The sequence below is a fragment of the Pipistrellus hanaki genome (assembly GCF_964339955.1).
Source record: "Pipistrellus hanaki genome assembly, chromosome: 13".
NCBI classification, from domain to species: Eukaryota; Metazoa; Chordata; class Mammalia; order Chiroptera; family Vespertilionidae; genus Pipistrellus; species Pipistrellus hanaki.
The window spans coordinates 52,146,665-52,163,180 of record NC_140515.1 but is presented as its reverse complement, the minus strand read 5'-3'; the positions used below and the strand labels follow the sequence as shown (position 1 = coordinate 52,163,180).

Sequence of the window (16,516 nt, the reverse complement as noted above, 5' to 3'; positions counted from 1 at the left end):
AGATAGAGGTTTGAACTATAGCCCAAGGGCCAACATCACAGTTGTTTCTCCACATTGGAGGGTGAGTCCTGTCCAGTTAAATAAATAACTCATGCAACTGAGGTTAAGATTTTTTAAAGCTGAGTTTGTTTTCAACCTGAAGAAAAGTTTGATGAACTTTGATGTTTAAGCAAAACAGATTCCAAAGAATTCTGGGGGTGTTGAGGGGGCGGGGGAGTGGTTATTTTTACCAAGTGTGAGTACTTCTGCCCTGATTGTGTTTGTACTCACCTCAGAAGCTAATTTGATTTTAGGAAAATGAAATATGGTTGTGGATATCTTCCATTTTTCTGTTTTTATTTATTGTTATTATTTTTATTGATCTCAGAGACAGGGAGGGAGGGAGGAGAGATACAGAGAGAGAGAGAAACACAGATGTGAGAGAAACATTGAGCAGGCAGTTGCCTCTGAGTGGAGATTGGAGATCAAACCCACAACTTGGGCATGTGGCCTGATCAGGAATTGAACCCACTACCTTCTGGTGTATGGTATGGTGCTCCACTCAACTGAGCCATACCAGCCATTTTTCTGGTTTTATAGCATTCCTCCCTTGGCACCTGTCTTCCCCCCAGTACATGAGCGTTTGAGGCAGATAATTAAATCCAGTAGCCCTGTATACAAGAAAGAAAGTTCTGGAAAGTTATTAACAACTATCTGTGGAAGGGATTTAGAAATTGGTGGTTAGAAGGTGACTTCTTCATTTTAATCAAATCTGTATTGATGAACTTTTAACTTTTGTACTAAAAGAAAAAGAAAACCAGCCAACCAAGCAGTAATAATGGGGGGATCTCAAGGTGCTTAGGACTTTTAAACTGGCCTCTTAAGTAATCAGGGGTCAAAGAGGAAATCAAAATACAAGACACTATATAGGAAGCGCAGGGTGAAAACATCCTTTTCACCATCTTTGCGGTGTACTCAGAGGTAAGTGCACATTCTTAAATGTTTTTCTTAGAGACTGAAAAGAAATTCTTTTTAATTTACTCTAAAGAGAGAGAGGAAGGGAGAGAGAAAGAAGCACCATTGTTGTTCCACTTATTTACCTATTCCCTGACAAGATCGAACCTATAACATTGGTGTATGGGGATGACATTCTAACCAATTGAGCTACCTGGCCAGAGCCTATAGGATACTTTATCGACAAGTGAAACTTCATACAATTTTGACATTTCACTTTCAGTATTACACCAACAAACCAGTGTGATTTGAATGATGTGTGAGACCAATAAAAGGAAGGTTCTAGGCTAGTACTATATAGTAGAAATAGAACGTGGACCACAAATGCAAGTCACGTGGGTAGTTTTAAATTTTCTGTCATTTAAGCACCATTTCAAAATGCTTAAAAAACAACAACACCCAGATGCAATCAATGATAATATCTTATTAATTCAATATATCCCAAAGGTTATCATTCTTACATACTAGAGGCCCGGTGCACGAAATTTGTACATGGGTAGGGTCCCTAAACCTGGCCAGCACTCAGGGCTGATCAGGTTCCCCGCTTCCCAGCCTCCCTGCCTCCCTGCCTTCCAGCCCCCTCCTCCCCTTGTTCCCTCAGTGTCCTGCCATGCCTCCAGTTGCCCACCATGTTCTGTGCTGCCCCCTGGTGGTCATGAACATCATGGCAAGTGATTGAACTCCCAGTCTCCCAAACTCCCAAAGAGACACTTTGCATATTAGCCTTTTATATAAATGCAATATAAAAAATTTCTTGTTTTGTTTTTGTATTGTTGCTAAAGTCCAGTGTTTACTCATAGCATATCACAATTCCAACTCTTGACCTTTCAACCCCCAGTGGCTGTATCTGACTAGGGGCTTTTATATGGGACAGCGTGGGAGGGAGGGAAAGTTCAATGTGATAGTGCAGATGGGAGTTCTCATTGTTCCTTCACCTCCCAGCCCTGTCTTGACAGGTGCACCTGGTGGGACCAAAATGTGTCCTCGGCCTGCACTGGAGTGGGAAGCACACTCACACTAGCAGAGGCCTGGGCTAGAGGACGTGGCAAGGTGGAGGTGCAGTCTTGCCCTGGCCCAGCCCTGGCCCTCACAGACACGGCCCACCCCACACCCCTTCCAGGGAGCTCCTTGCCGTCCCCAAGGAGTATCTAAAGCAGGGTCTTCAGACTACGGCCCGCGGGCCACATGCGGCCCCCAGGGGAGTCTGATCCGGCCCGCCAGGTTTTTTGGGCAGTGAGCGAAGCCAAGGTGTTACAGTAGGAATTAGTAGTTCATATAGTCCGGCCCTCCAGCTCTCTGAGGGACCGTGATCTGGCCCCCACTTTAAAAAGTTTGAGGACCCCTGATCTAAAGACAGTAAGGGCTCTGGATGAGCCTTTCCGACCCACCATCCATTGGCCCAGGGACTCCGGGTTCTCCAAAGCCAATTGGGCCGAGCCATCTCAAGTCTAACACGATACCTTTATTAGAATTAATCACACCTTAGCTCCCTGCGGAGGAGCTATTTTTTGGATCTCCAGGGCTAACCTCGGAGTAGGGCTGACCCTGCCCCCGAAGCTGAACTTGGCCCAGAATTTGCAGCTTGAAATTCCTGGCCCCATCCTCAGCCGGTCAACTCCATTCACGATCCTCCGAGGGCCTGGCCCTCTTCCTGGTTGCTTGTGGATGCTTCTTTGCTACTCACAGGTGAGCTGAATAAGTCTGGTTCCGGCTCCATCATGGCATTGAGAAGGGAGTTCTTTATCATTTCCTGGTTCATTTCTCTATATAATTTGCTCTCAGCCAACAAGATCTCTTTGCTCAGCCTCTTGTTATAGCGCCTAGAGCTGAAAGAAAGCAGTAACTCTGGGGCGGCGCCCCCTCCCCATGCCCGGCACTGCCTTCCAGGGAGGTGAGGCTCTCCCACACCTGCAGGCCGTGAGCCTGCGCTGGACCCTCACCTCTAGCCTCTGGCATCGGGCCGATTCCATCTCCTGACTCTAGCCAGACCCTTCCATCTCCTGTACCTTTGGGGGTCCTACCCACCATCTTCACCCTGTTGCCAAACTTGATGTGGGTTTACGCCTCCCACAAACCCTGTGAGAGCGGACGGCTGGGCTGCCTGTGCCTCAGTTTCCTCATCTGTAAAATGGGGGATAGTGACAGGACCTTCTGTGCATGTAGTGGTGGTTAGGATAAAGTGTGAAAAGGCATGTAGAGGACAGGACCCAAAACGTAATACATGATCCATGCCTGTTAACTCTTGTTATTACTATGTTATCATTGCATGTTGCAAAGGAAGAAACTCAAGGTACATGAAGAATATCAGAGGTATTCGGTGCACATCTAGGAAGGGGTAGCAGAGACAGCAATCCAGGCCTTCCGGCTCCAAAGCCTGTGTTCTTAACTACTGTGCTGTGGCTCTGCTGCATTACACTCCCCTTGTTTACAATGGGGCAAACTCCTATTCATCCTGCAAAGCCCAACTCACGTGTCACTTCCCCGGTGAGCCCACCCCAACTAACCCAACTGCCCAGAGAAGTACTCCTCTCTCCAGGGGCTCCTGTAGGTCTGACACCCCTCTGTCAGAGCCCATTAGTAACAACTGTGTGCATATCTGTCTCCCCCTGAACTATAGCTTGCTGTGACCATTGACAGCCCAATCCTGGTGGTGCCAATGAGAGTCTGAGGAGAATGGTGGGGAGAAAGGCAGGAGAAGGAGAGAGGCGGCGACCCCTGTAGTAGGAGCAGAGGGCCTTCACTGTTGCTCAGGTCCCCTCAGGCTCGGGGATAGAGGGACGCACTCTGTTGGCCCAAATCCCGGAAATGGTGGTTCTGCCAAGCACAGGTCTTCTCCTGCGGGCACTGAGGAGAGCAGGGTGCCCACGGAAGGGGACGGGGTAGAGCCTAGTTCTTAAACAGGGTCCTGAGCTGCTGAGGCCAAGAGAGCTGATGTCGGCCAGTGCCCTTTGCCCAGGCAGGCTTCCAGGAGGTAGAGAGAGGGGAGCACCTGGCCCAGGCTGGACAGGAGGGCAGAGGCTGGGCCGGGGAGAGTTGGGTGGCAGCATCAGGGGAGCCGGAAGAAGGCTATGGACACGGTGGCTCTTCTGTCATAGGCCCTTTGGGCAAAGGGGCAGGCATGGACAGCACCTGACATACTTTCAGAGCTTGAGAAGCAGGCCCTGTGCTGAGCAGAGCCCTCACACACTTACCGTTTGTATACGGTAAAGTGCTCCAGGATATCGACATGGGGCAGATTCTGCGTTTCCGGAAGCATGTAGAAGAGGGACAGGGACAAGATGGTTGAGACGTAGCCGATATAGTTGGTAATGTAGGAGGGACTCCAGGTCATTAGAGCCAGGGATACTATGATTCCAGATGCCCAGGCCACAGTGACCAGCCCCAGACCCGTTGCCCTGGAAGGAAATATCAGAGCTTGTCTACTGGGCCTTGGAGGCCCAAAGGCTGGAAGCAGCAGCTCCCCCAAACCCCTTCCAGAACCCCCCTACCCAACCCCACAGTCTCCACCCTGTCCTCACACATAGTGCAACCAACCTCGGGGAACTTAGCTCTCCATTGACCCAAGAAGGCAGTGGTTTCTCTGGGCCTACTTCCTGGGGTCAGGAGGGGTGAAGCCAGCCCCGCGCAGCACCCAGCAGGTGTACGGAGCGAGTGTGGGCAGGAGGGCGCCGGGCCATCAGCAAGCTCCCCCAGAACTGAAGAGCCTGAGTCTCAGAGGGGCCCAGACGGTCAGTGCAAGGCAGACACCGGGGCAGACTGCCTGGGGCTGGCGCTGTTTCTGCCACTGGCTCTGTCTGACCTGGGGCCAGTGCCTTTCCCTCTCGGATTCTGTTGTCTTATGCTAAGGATGGTGTTTGGGAGCAGTCTTGGTGAGGGCGATATGGAAGAATCCACATAAGCTTCTCAGCACACTGCCTGCCATGGGGTGCATGCCCGAGCTGAGCCGCTGCTGTCCATCTTGTGGTTGTCCTGCCTTCTCACCCCCACGGCCTGCTCCCACCTGACTCCTACCTGAGGACGGTAGGCAGGATCTCGGCACTGTAGGCGAACAACATGCTGATGGAGGCGGTCAGGCTGAGTTGTCCCACCAGGATCAACAGCAACAACGTGGTTTTCAAGTCTGTAGCCAGACAATGTGACCACCTGAGTTTGGGGCCATTTTCCCCTCAGGCCAGCTTAGGGGAGGCCTGCCCATCAGCTTTCCCTGATTCCCTCTCAGAAGGCATCTCTACAGTCCATCCCCACCCCCTGGCCAGCAGACTCAGGCATTTGGTCAGAGGAGGGATGGTGTGCCCAGGCCCAGCCAGCAGGGGAGAGTTGTCAGTAGGACAGGAGGTCCCTTGAGGGCCACCATCTACTTGGCTGGACTCAGCCCCCCTCCCCACATCTGTGCCTTCGGGTGGTCTCCTGTCTTCCCCATCCTTCCCAAGAGGCACCCCATCCATAGGTGCATCTTTGGAGGGAGAAAGAAACCAGGAAATGCCATGCCTCAGGCAGGTGAAGACAACAGGAGCTGAGGGCTCATAGCCCCTCCTCCTGTTGGCAGCCTCTGCTGGATCCTGGTCCTGCCAGCCCCACCCCCCACTCCGAACCCAGCTTTTCTTGGCCCTGGGATGAGAGCAGACATGGCTAGTGGAAATTCTAGTCCTACTTTCTCTCACTCACTGGAGAGTTTTAAACATTTCTGCTTGACTCATTATAGATTCACTTAAAAACAAACAAACAAACAAACGAACGAACAAAACAATGCCCTAACCGGTTTGGCTCAGTGGATAGAGCCTCGGTCTGCGCACTCCAGGGTCCCAGGTTCAACTGCGATCAAGGGCTCATCCTTAGGATGGAGGCAGCTCATTGATGTTTCTCGCTCATCAATGTTTCTAATTATCTCTCCCTCTCCCTTCCTCTCAGTTAAAAAGCAATAAAATATATTGTTAAAAAACTAAAAAAGAAAAAACCACACCAAACACCAAGCAATAGAAATTGAAAAATGAATTTTTCTCACCATTTGGTTTAAGCTGCTCCACACTACCAACATCTCTGAGGAGAAAGGTCCCACCCAACCAAGTGGCTCCCAATCCCAACCCCCAGAGAAAGAGAGGGAGCCCCCTTGAGGCAGACCCTGGACACAGTCCAGACCCCAATCCTGGCCCCAGCAGCTGAGTGGTCCATGTGGGCAGCAGTGCTGATTGGGTGAGAACAGACATCTTCATGTCCACATCCTCAGCCCTGGGAGGGGACCTGGGCTGTGGAGGGGGGTACTCCTTCGCCCTAGGGCTCTTTGACATTTTGAAAATATTGCCAGCTCCCCAAGTCCCCAGCTTTCCTTCTTTTGTTCTGAGCCCCTGGGACACCGGGTGCTGTGCCCCTGGGTTGCGGGTTCTGCTTTCCTGTAAAGACTACAGCTAACTGGCATTTTCCAATCAGAGGCTAAGATGAGAGCAGACCTTGGGTAGCAGTGGAAAGATTATTTTTGCTGCATCGGTACACATTTTCCCCCACTGTTTGTTTGTTAATCCATACCTGAGGATATTTTTCCATTGATTCTTAGAGAGAGTGGAAGGGAAGGAAAGACACACAGAGAAAGAAATACCGATGTGAGAGAGACACATCGATTGGTTGCCTCCCATACATGCCCTCACTGGGGCCAGGGATTGAGCCTGCAACCAAGGTATGAGCGCCCTTAACCAGAATTGAACCCTTCTTCAGCCTGAGGGCTGACACTCTGTGCACGAGCCCAACATGGCCAGAGCTGTTCACATATTCTTTTAAAGTTTCTTTTAAACATTTTATAAAATATGCTTTATTGATTGTTCACAGAGAGGAAGAGAGAGGGATAGAGAGTTAGAAACATCACTAAGAGACAGTCATTGATCCGCTACCTCTTGCATGCCCCCTTCTGTGGATGTGCCCACAACCAAGGTACATGCCCTGGACTGGAATCCAACCCCAGACCTTTCAGTCCACAGGCTGATGCTCTATCCACTGAACCAAACCAGTTTGGGCATTTTCAATATTTTTTTAAAATAGAATTTGACAGAGAGAGAGAGAGAGAGAGAGAGAGAGAGAGAGAGAGAGAGAGACAGAAAATTTAATGTGAGAACAAAACATCCATCAGCTGCCTCCTGCACACCCCCTATGGGGGATCAAGCCCACAACCCAGGCATGTTGACTGACCGGGAATTGAACCAGCAACCTTTCGGTGCACTGAGGCACCTGTGCACACCCAGGGCTGATTCTGTTCACATTTAACTACCCGATCTAATGTGGATTGAAATTAGATGGAAGAAGGCTGTCCACACTCCTGCCCACCCAGGGATGATTCCTCCAGACGGCTCCCTCTCTCCCAGGCCTCTGGGAACTATGTGTGCCTGGTCTTGGGGATCCCACCACCCAGGGAGGGCAGTGCTCTAGCGACTAGAGCCTGCTCTGAAGGTACCAGGGCCCCTGCAGAGAAGGTGGGTTGTAGGTGTAGAAGACTGACTCCCAGGGTGTCTTGTTGGAGAGACAGGGCAGGAGGCATGAGGGAGGGATTTGGCAGAAGGCATGGGGAGCAGGAGGGACGCTGTACCTGAGGGGATGAAAGGGATAAGCAAGTTCATGAAGCTGCCTTGGAAGAGAGCCCCTGCCATAGACCACTTCCTCCCAAAATGCTCAAAAAAAAAGATGCCACACAGACGGGCGGGCATCCCCATCATGCCAGGAATTATCTCGATCAGCTGTTGCTTCACACCAAAAGCTTCCATCTTCAAGGTCAGCGTATAATAGCTGTGACCAACAGTAAACCTGGAAAGAGACAGGAAGATAACTACTCAGAGAGAACAAGAGAGAGACACACATACAGATACCCCCATGCAAATGGGGCAAAGTGAAGACGGAAGCGATGAGGGTAAAAGTGGGCAGTGGGGGAATGGAAGGGAGAAATAAACACAGATCTGGAATCTATGGGCCATGCCCAGTCCTTAGGCCTTGCTCTCTTGCAGCCAGGCCATGCCCCATTCCTTCACCAGAGGTCCTGGCATGCACTTCTGTTTGCAGTCCCTGCGGGCCAGCCTTGGGGACTCACCACACAATGGACATCACCAAGGTCACCTTGCGCAGTTGACTGTTGCTATAGAAGTCCAGGATTGAGGCATTAGTCACCTTCTTTCCGGGCACCTGTAGCTACAGGACAAGCAGGACCAGCCAGAGGCAGAGCGGAGATTCCAGCTTGCTTCCACCCCTACAAATCCCACAAGGTCCACCTGCCCCCACAGTGCCAGCCTGGTCTCTGGTCTTCCCCTGACGAGATTTGATTTTGCTATCACTGTTCCCGTCAAGCAGTGGGCTGGAGATACCCTCTGGGCCAAGGTCCCACATGAAAGGATGAGGCGGGAAAAGGCCCGTCCACAACCCCCAGCCCTGCCCTACTCTGGGCCTGATGCCTCTTACCTTGTCCAACAGAGGTAAAGGAATGGTCCTCTTGTTCCTTTCAGCGGCAGAGAGCAGTACCTGCTTGGCCTCCTCCACCTTCCCCTTCACCAACAGCCACCGAGGGGACTCTGGGAGAATCCTGCAGGCACACCCTCCTTCACCCATCAGTCCCAGATGCCCCAGACACCCACGTGGGCCTTATCCCTGCCTCAGGGGTGGCCATCCTGTTCCAGCATGAGGTCATTCAGATGATGGACGCCTTGAAGGCGACCATCAACCTCAGGAAGTCCTCTGTCCCTCTTGAAAGTCATTCCTTCCCTGCCTAAGCCACACACAGGTCCCGCAGCTGCTTGGTGTCAGCCTGGCCATTACTGCCCCTGCCCGGCAGTGGCTTTCCCCTTAGCCACCTTGAAGAGCTCAACTATATTCTATCACAAGGGTCATCCTCGCCAGCCCAGGCACACAGAGGGCACTGTCTTCCATGCCCACACCCTCTATTAGAGCCCATTCACATAGCTGGGATTTCAGCCAACACTGAACAAGTTGTGCCCTGAAGTAGATCCGTTTTTCGGGCCCTCCTCATTCCTCAACTCCCTGTTGCTCCAGAGAAGTCAACTCAAGGTCATCAAGACCAACTTAACTAGACTTCTTTGGTGTGTTCGTTTGCCTTCAACCTGACTATTCCTTGTCCTTGAATCTTGCCTTTTGATACATTGCCTTTTGATTTTCTGAACAGCTCTCTGACAGCCCTTTGAGAGTCTCCTCTGAGGGGGGTTCATGCTGGGTCTCCAGAGGCTCTGCCCCTGGCTCTCTCTTATCTCATCCCCACATCCTCCCAGGGAACATCCATTCACTCCATCCCTTCAAGGATCCTTCCCAACCCACAATCTCCAGTCCCTCAGACCCAGACCCACACATGCCCCGTGCCCCCTTGGCTTACCAGATAAAGGAGACGAGGAATAACACGGGGGCTGTGCCAAACAGAAACACCATCCGCCAGTGGGGAAAGGTGTAGCCAAGCCCACTCAGGAACATGAGCCCCAGAGAATAAAAGCACTGGCTCAGCATGATGGAGTGGGCCCGATGCTCGCCCACAACCCACTCAACAGCTGTGCAGAGGCCAAGAGGAGAAAATCCTGGTCAGCTCAGGGTCCCTGGGGCTGCTCCTGCACCCAGCCCTCTGAGATGCCCAGCCCTACTTGGGACAGTTCAGACTGGGCACACATTCCCTGCACCTCCAGGCACCCTGAGGCGGAGGCTGTTTCCTCCACACCACGTGCCATTGGATGGCAACTCTGTCCTGCAGGCTCATAGCCCCCCCTCCCTCCAATCCCCGCACGCCCTCCCCCTGCCCCCCAGCTTCCCTAAACCCGCCATCCTGGTGTACACTCCCTCCATGCACCCCACCGCATGTAGCCTGGCCTCACTTAGAGCCATGCTGGTGATGGTGTGGCCCACCAGGGAGTGGGACAACCCAAAGCGGAAAAACAGATACTGGTTAATGCTGGTGACGAAGCTTGTCCCAAAGCCAAAGATCATTATGCCCAAGTTCGACAGCAGTATGCAGGGGTAGCGGCCAACCCTGTGGGCATCAAAGGAAGGTTGTGTCAAGCGCATGGACCTCCATGTTTGTACCCAGCCCAACACTCAGGCCAGGTCCTGAGCCATCCACAGACCTCCAGAGTGTCCCCACCCTCGCCTCCCTCAGCTTGAGACTCCTCAGCTCTGCATGCCCATGAGGAGGAGGCAGGGGCAGCCCCGGGGCCAGAAGAAACTCTGGGAGACTCACTTGTCACCTATGAACCCAAAGATGAGTGCCCCGGTCAGGAGGCCTGTCATGAACATGGATTGCGCGGCTTCCGGGGAAAAGTCCTCACCACACACCAGATCGAACTGGGGATTACACACAGGCATTGGCACAGGCCTCCACCCAGGGTCAGCGGTCTGGTGCCCCAGACAGAGCCTCCTCCCAGGGTGGGTGGTTAGACAGAAGGGGCCTGGGACAGGGACAGGTAGCAGGCATCAGCTCTGTCACCCCTGCCTTCCATCCTGCATCTGGCAGACTCTGGGAGGCAGGCCTAAAGGGAGGGCCACGTTATGGGAGACATGGAGAGGTCCCCGTGTAAAGGACAACATCACTAAAGACCCTTTCCCTAATACAGATGCTGGGCTCTAGCCCAGAGGTTCAGATTGGCAGGTCTGTGCCTAGAAGGGCCCGGGTTGCATCTTAGACTGCTTTTGTCTTCAGTTCCCTACCTTCTGTGAGTTCAGAGGGCAGAGCCACAACTACAGAAGCAGCTCCGTGGAGAAATGGCAAACCCTGCCATCTGCCCTCTGCCCCTACCCCAAATCCACTCTAGCTCTCTGGCTAAGACGGACAAGGCTAGGGCTGGGCAGCAAGAATCCTAAGTTCCTGCCTCGCCCTTCCTCTGCAGGGTGACCTTGGGCCAACTGCTAACCATCCCCGAGCCTCAGTTTCTCCACTTGTTTGGGTAAGGGGAGGGCACATCTCCTAGCCCATGCTACAGGCAACTCAGGACAAGCCGCACCTCATTGATTATTGATCGAGTCTTGCTCTCAGGGTAGACAAACCCCTGGCTGCACGGCTGTGTGTAGTTGAGGCCAAACTTGATGATGGAATCCAGATCCCAGGTCACAGGCAGGAACATGCGGCATGTCATGAAGCTGCCATTTTTGTACCGGGGCAGGGTCAGGTTCAGCTGCTCAGCCAATGACAGGTTAGGGGCCACGTCCAGGATCCAGCTGGTATTGCAATAGGCCTTCTGTTCTCCAGAAACGAAGAGGTCAGCATACATGAATACAACCGCCAGTATATTGGGGATGAAGGTTAGGGCCACCAGCTTTCGCTGGAATGGGCCAAACTTCCCTATCGCTTCCATGATATTGGCAAGCTTGTCCTGCTGGTTGGCTTCCATGATCCTCAACTTGCGTAACAACTCCGCAGACTCGGAACTGGAGTGTTCTGCCTCCTCACGGCGTTTTAAGTTCCTGTAAGCGGCCTGGTTTTGGAGCTCCATTGGCTTGTCTTTACCAGCCATCTGTTCAGAGAAAGGATGCTGCTCTGTGTCTACCAACCAGAGCTCGAGGGCTGGCGTGGAGCCACTGACTAGAAATTGGCTTCTCTGTCTTGGAACAATTTGGATTTCAACCTTGATGTTCTCTGTAGCTCCTGCCTTAGCTTCTGAAGTTTCTTAGCTAATTTGTCCTCCATTGGCCCACCCATTCCTATCTCTTTAATGTCTTACACCAGTGGTTCTCAGCCTTTCCAATGCTGTGTTGTGGTGACCCTCAACCATAACATTATTTTTGTTGCTCTTTGATTACATTATGAATCGCAGGTGGAGATTCATAGGCGACCCAGAGGTTGAGAACTGCTAGCAGGGTCGCCTAAGACCATCGGAAAACACAGATATTTACATTACCATCCATTGACAGTAGCAAGATCACAGTAATGAAGTAGCAACAAAAATAATGTCATGGTTGGGGGTCACCACAACATGAGGAAATGTATTAAAGGGTCGTGGCATTAGGAAGGTTGAGAACCACTGTTATAGATGATGCCCTGCTAAGTGCTAAGTTCTCCAACAATTTCCCGGCTGCTGAAACTTACTTTGCACACACACCAACGCACTACCAGTCTTGCAAAAGTAGAGTTCTCCAGGGAAATCTGTTTCAAAACAAAAACAAACAAAATAACAACACCAAAACACCCCCAAATCTGGATCAGGAGAGGCCAGGAACTAAGGCCACAGAGATGGGGCTGATGCAGTGAGGCACCAAAATAGTAGGATGAGCCCAGTCAGCGTGGCTTATTGGTTGAGAGTCAACCACTATGAACCAAATGGTCACGGTTCGATTCCCAGTTGGGGCACATGCTCAGGTTGTGAATTCGAGGAGGAGGCATCCGATGAATGATTCTTTCTCATCATTGATGTTTCTCTCTCCCTCCCCCTTCCTCTCTGAAATAAGCAAAAACATATTTTATGAAATGTGTGCACCCCAACTGGTTTGGCCCAGTAGATAGCACCTTGGTTTCAGGCATATCCCCAATGGGGGGGTATGCAGGAGGCAGCTGATGGTTGTTTCTCTCTCATCAATGTTTTTAACTCTCTCTCCCTCTTCCTTCCTCTCTGTAAAAACATCGATAAAATATATTTCAAAAATAAAAAATAATTTTAAAAAAAAAGGAATATGTGATATGTGCAAAGATACTCATTAGGGTGGCTAACACTTTAAAAACAAAAAACAAAAACAAAAAAAACCCCAGAAAACAACAAGTGTTGTTGAGGAAGTGGAGAAATTGGGACCCTCCCCCAGTGCTGCTGGGAATGTGAAAGTGCAGCCAAGGAAAGCAGGCAGCTGGAGCAGCTGGAAAAGGCAGGAGAAGGAATGGGCCCCTGGAGCCTCAGGAAGGAACGCGGTCCTGCTGCCTGACATCTTGACTGGAGCCCAACGAGGCCCATTCTGGACTTCCGACTTCCAGAGCTGCGATGTAATGAATGCGTGTTGTCTTCAGCCACTAAATTTGTGGTCATTTGTTACAGCAGCCTTAGGAGACTCATACGGTGCATATACGTGTAAGGTTGGAGGGGGGCGGAAGTGGATGGAGGAGACTTCCCAGGGAGGGGACTTGGCTCTGCCCAGAGACCTGGCTTTCAGGAGCCAGCTGCCCCCGCCTTGCCCTTGGGGTTCCCTTCAGTGTCTCCCCAGCATCACCTGAATGCCCGCAGGGCTCTGAAAGTCAGCAAGGTCCTGGAGCACTTGCCCCCTCTGCTGACTCCACAGGTGCCCTGCCAGGTGGACAGGCCCCAGGTAATTGGTTCTCAAGGTACAAAAGAGGAACGTGAGCCCTGGCCGGTGTTCTCAGTGGTTAGCGTATCAGCCCAAACACTGAAGGGTCTCAGGTTTGATTTCCGGTTTTTGGTTTGATCCCCAACCCCATTCAGTGTGCATGCGGAAAGCAACCAATCTATGTGTCTCTCTCACACATGAATGTTCTCTCTCTCCTCCCCGCATTCCTCCCTCCCTCACTCCTTCCCTCCCATTCTCTCTCTCTCTCTCTCTCAAAAAAAAAAAAAAAAAAAAAAAAAAAAAGGAAGGAATATCCTTGGGTGAGGAGTAACAACAGAAAGGAGGAAACTGAGACCTGGAAAAGAAACATACAGCCAGGAGCCATGCTCCATCTGAGGCAGGAAATGCCAGATGCCACACTGAAGCCACACTGCCTGTGAGGGCAGCCTGCTCCCCCCCCACACACACACTCCCACAGTCCAACGGTCCTGGCAGCTCCTGTTCACACCTGTGCTGAGAATATGGCCCCACACTTGTCAGGTGTCATCAAAACCGCCACCTTCCGCACCCGCCCTGTCCCTCCTCCCTGGAGACAGAACCACACCCCAAAGCCAGGACCCACCTCAGCATCCTCCAGGCCTAGCCAGGCTGTAGGCAGCAGAACCTTTGGGTTCCAATGGTGGCCAGGAAGTAGTGTCACAATGGGGCAGGGAGTGACGGGTGGGGTAGGCATGGGAGGAGCGGCATTCTACTCCAGGGGCCTCACTGGCCACGGACCCCAGGGGGAGGCTGGGGCGAGGCAGGTGGGAAAGTCTCCCCGTGAGCCAGCTCCAAGCCTTTGTGCAGACTGTTCCCAGCTCCTGGAGCCCCTGCCCGCCCCTTACAGGTCCCACCTCCCCTGTGGGAAGTTCTTCTGTCTGTCCAGGCACAACGCACAGGTCCTCAGTCCCCAGGTCTAAGGTGGGGGTGGGAGGAGGGGTAGAGGCGGGACAGGCTCCCCCTTTGGCTGCTCCCAGATCCATAGGGGGCAGCGGTGAGCACTGAGCCGCAGGCCTGGCCCCCTAGCAGCTCTGTGCAGGGCAGTTCTTCCACTGCCACAGGAGGGAGGGGAGGCAGCAGAGGTGGGAGACTGGGTGGTGAGAAGCCTGGGAGCTGCCTTAGGATGGCTGTTCCTTCTCTGAGAGGAGGAGAGGCTGTGAGGAGGCAGAATGAAGGCATGCAGATGGGAAGTTAGAAGAAGGCAGTGGGGAGCTCAGACCACGTGGCTCAGTGGTAGAGCATCGACATATGAAACAGGAGATCATGGTTCGATTCTGGATGAGGGCACATGCCCAGGTTGCAGTCTCAAATGCCCCGTGCAGAGGGCAGCTGATCAATGTTTCTCATCATTGATGTTTCTATCTCTCCCTTTCCTTTCCTTTCCTCTCTAAAATCAATAAAAACATATAAAAATCCTATATAATAAAAGCCCAATATGCAAATCAAACAAACCTGCAGAACAACAGGTGAAATGACTGGTCGATATGACATAAACTGACCACCATGGGGCAGATGCTCACTGCAGAAGCTGCCCCCAGCTCGCAGGCCCCAGGCTCTCCAAGGCAAGTGCCAGTGGGGCACCCAATTGCCCTGCTGGTTGCCCTGCAGAGGGAGGCAACAGGCAGCAGAGGCAGGGCAATCAGGGTTCAGGGCCAGCTGGAGAGATCCCTCCCCCCGCCCCACTTGATCGCCCTGCAGGTCATTCCACGTGTTGGCCCTCATCGCTTGCCAGGCCTAGGGAACCTACTAATGCACGAATTTCATGCATCAGGCCTCTAGAGAGAGAGAGTGTGTGTGTGTGTGTGTGTATATATATATATATATATATATATATATATATATATATATATATAATAGAAGTGTAATGATGAACATAATTTGAGGAATAAGAATAAATCGATGAATAATAATAGACCCAGAGACAAAAGGTAGGAGAGAGGGTGTTAGAGAGCTAACAAAGGACTTGTGTGCATGCATATTAGCATAATCAATGGACACAAACACTGGGGTGGTGGGGGCGTGCCCGGGGTGGGAATGGCTGGGGGGAAAGGAGACACATGTAAAACTTTAGAGAATAAAAAAATATATGTATAATATCCTGATTTGACTGGATGTTCTTCAGGACGTTCTTTCGAACGACCTTCTAAACGTAGCTGGGGCTGTGAGGGAAGCCTGGCTCCCAGGTGCCAGAGGGAAACCAAGGGAAGGAAGGCCTACTCTTGCATGGATTTCGTGCATCGGGCCTCCAGTGAGTGTGTGTGTGTGTGTGTGTGTGTGTGTGTGTGTGTGTGTGAAAAGAAAGAGCCACTGGTGAGAGTTGGAAAACAAGCTGACTAGAAAATGCTGGTGGGAAAGCTGGGCACAGTGAAAGGCCCAGTTGAGGCTGATGACCGCTCGTTCACCAAAAAGACTTGACAGGCACGTGACCCTCATCAGCAGTGCCCAGCAGCCTGGGGTGCAGGGAGAGACGAGGCAGATGTTTGGGTTCTTTTGCTGCTGTGGTTTTGCAAATTGGGGCACAACTAAAGGGCGAAAGGGAAAAAGTACAGGACGTTGGCAACAGAGAGAAATGGTGTCTCTCTACAGAAACAAAAAGGATGGCTGACATCCTCAAATCTGAGGACAGAGTGGGGAGGCAGTACAAGGTCTAAAGGCCACAGGGCCCAGTGGATGGTGTTATAGACAGTGTGTCCTCCCCCTGTCTCTCCCATTTCTATGGTGAAGCCCTAAACCCCAGGGATAGGTAAACATGGGCCTTGGGGAGGGAATTTGGGTTGGATGAGGTCATGAAGGGGGCCTTCCTGCTGAGAGTAGTGGCTTTCTAGGAAAGAGGGAGATCCTCACCCTCCATCCACACACAGGGGACAGACAGACCAGGTGAGAGCACCACGAGAAGGTGGCTGCCTGCAAGCCAAGAAGAGGGCCCTCGCCAGAACCTGAACCTGCTGACGCCCTGACCTTGGACTTCCAGCCTCCAGAACTGTGAGGAAATAAGTTACTGTTGAAAGCCACCCATCTATGGCACTGGACGAACGTAAGGCCAGATCAGTGGGTTGGACTTGGTGGGGACGGTGTCAAAGTAGAGAAGGTGGCGGGGGCAGTGCGGGTGCCCTTAGCCTTGGACAGTGACACAGGAAACACAAGATGCACAGCTCAGGGGTCAATCTCAGGGGTCTCTCTGAGGAGGGTGGGCACTGAGCCTGGGGGCCAGGGGGCTCCTCCTGGGCAGAAGCCAAGGAAACCGGGGCGCTAACCCCTCCCT

General features: G+C 52.1%; 1 protein-coding gene across 1 annotated transcript; it reads right to left on the bottom strand.

Moving 5' to 3' along the window:
* Window positions 1-2,436: 2,436 nt before the first annotated feature.
* Window positions 2,437-15,051, bottom strand: SLC22A14 (solute carrier family 22 member 14). Its single transcript, XM_084903001.1, has 12 exons — window positions 13,838-15,051; window positions 12,035-12,091; window positions 10,953-11,462; window positions 10,193-10,296; window positions 9,831-9,985; window positions 9,344-9,512; window positions 8,422-8,542; window positions 8,057-8,154; window positions 7,562-7,776; window positions 5,005-5,113; window positions 4,185-4,388; window positions 2,437-2,819 (listed from the first exon to the last, which is right to left on the bottom strand). The coding sequence occupies exons 1-12, from the start codon at window positions 13,946-13,948 to the stop codon at window positions 2,615-2,617; spliced, it is 2,058 nt and encodes a 685-aa protein (XP_084759127.1). The 5' UTR covers window positions 13,949-15,051; the 3' UTR covers window positions 2,437-2,614.
* Window positions 15,052-16,516: the final 1,465 nt, after the last annotated feature.

Excerpts from the sequence above, each read along its gene's own strand:
- SLC22A14 (XM_084903001.1), bottom strand. The coding sequence starts at position 13,948 with ATGCCTACCCCACCCGTCACTCCCTGCCCCATTGTGACACTACTTCCT. Across the intron at positions 10,297-10,952 it reads CTCGATCAATAATCAATGAG|TTCGATCTGGTGTGTGGTGA; the intron begins GTGCGGCTTGTC and ends TGTAATCCCCAG. Across the intron at positions 8,155-8,421 it reads CTTTACCTCTGTTGGACAAG|CTACAGGTGCCCGGAAAGAA; the intron begins GTAAGAGGCATC and ends CTTGTCCTGTAG.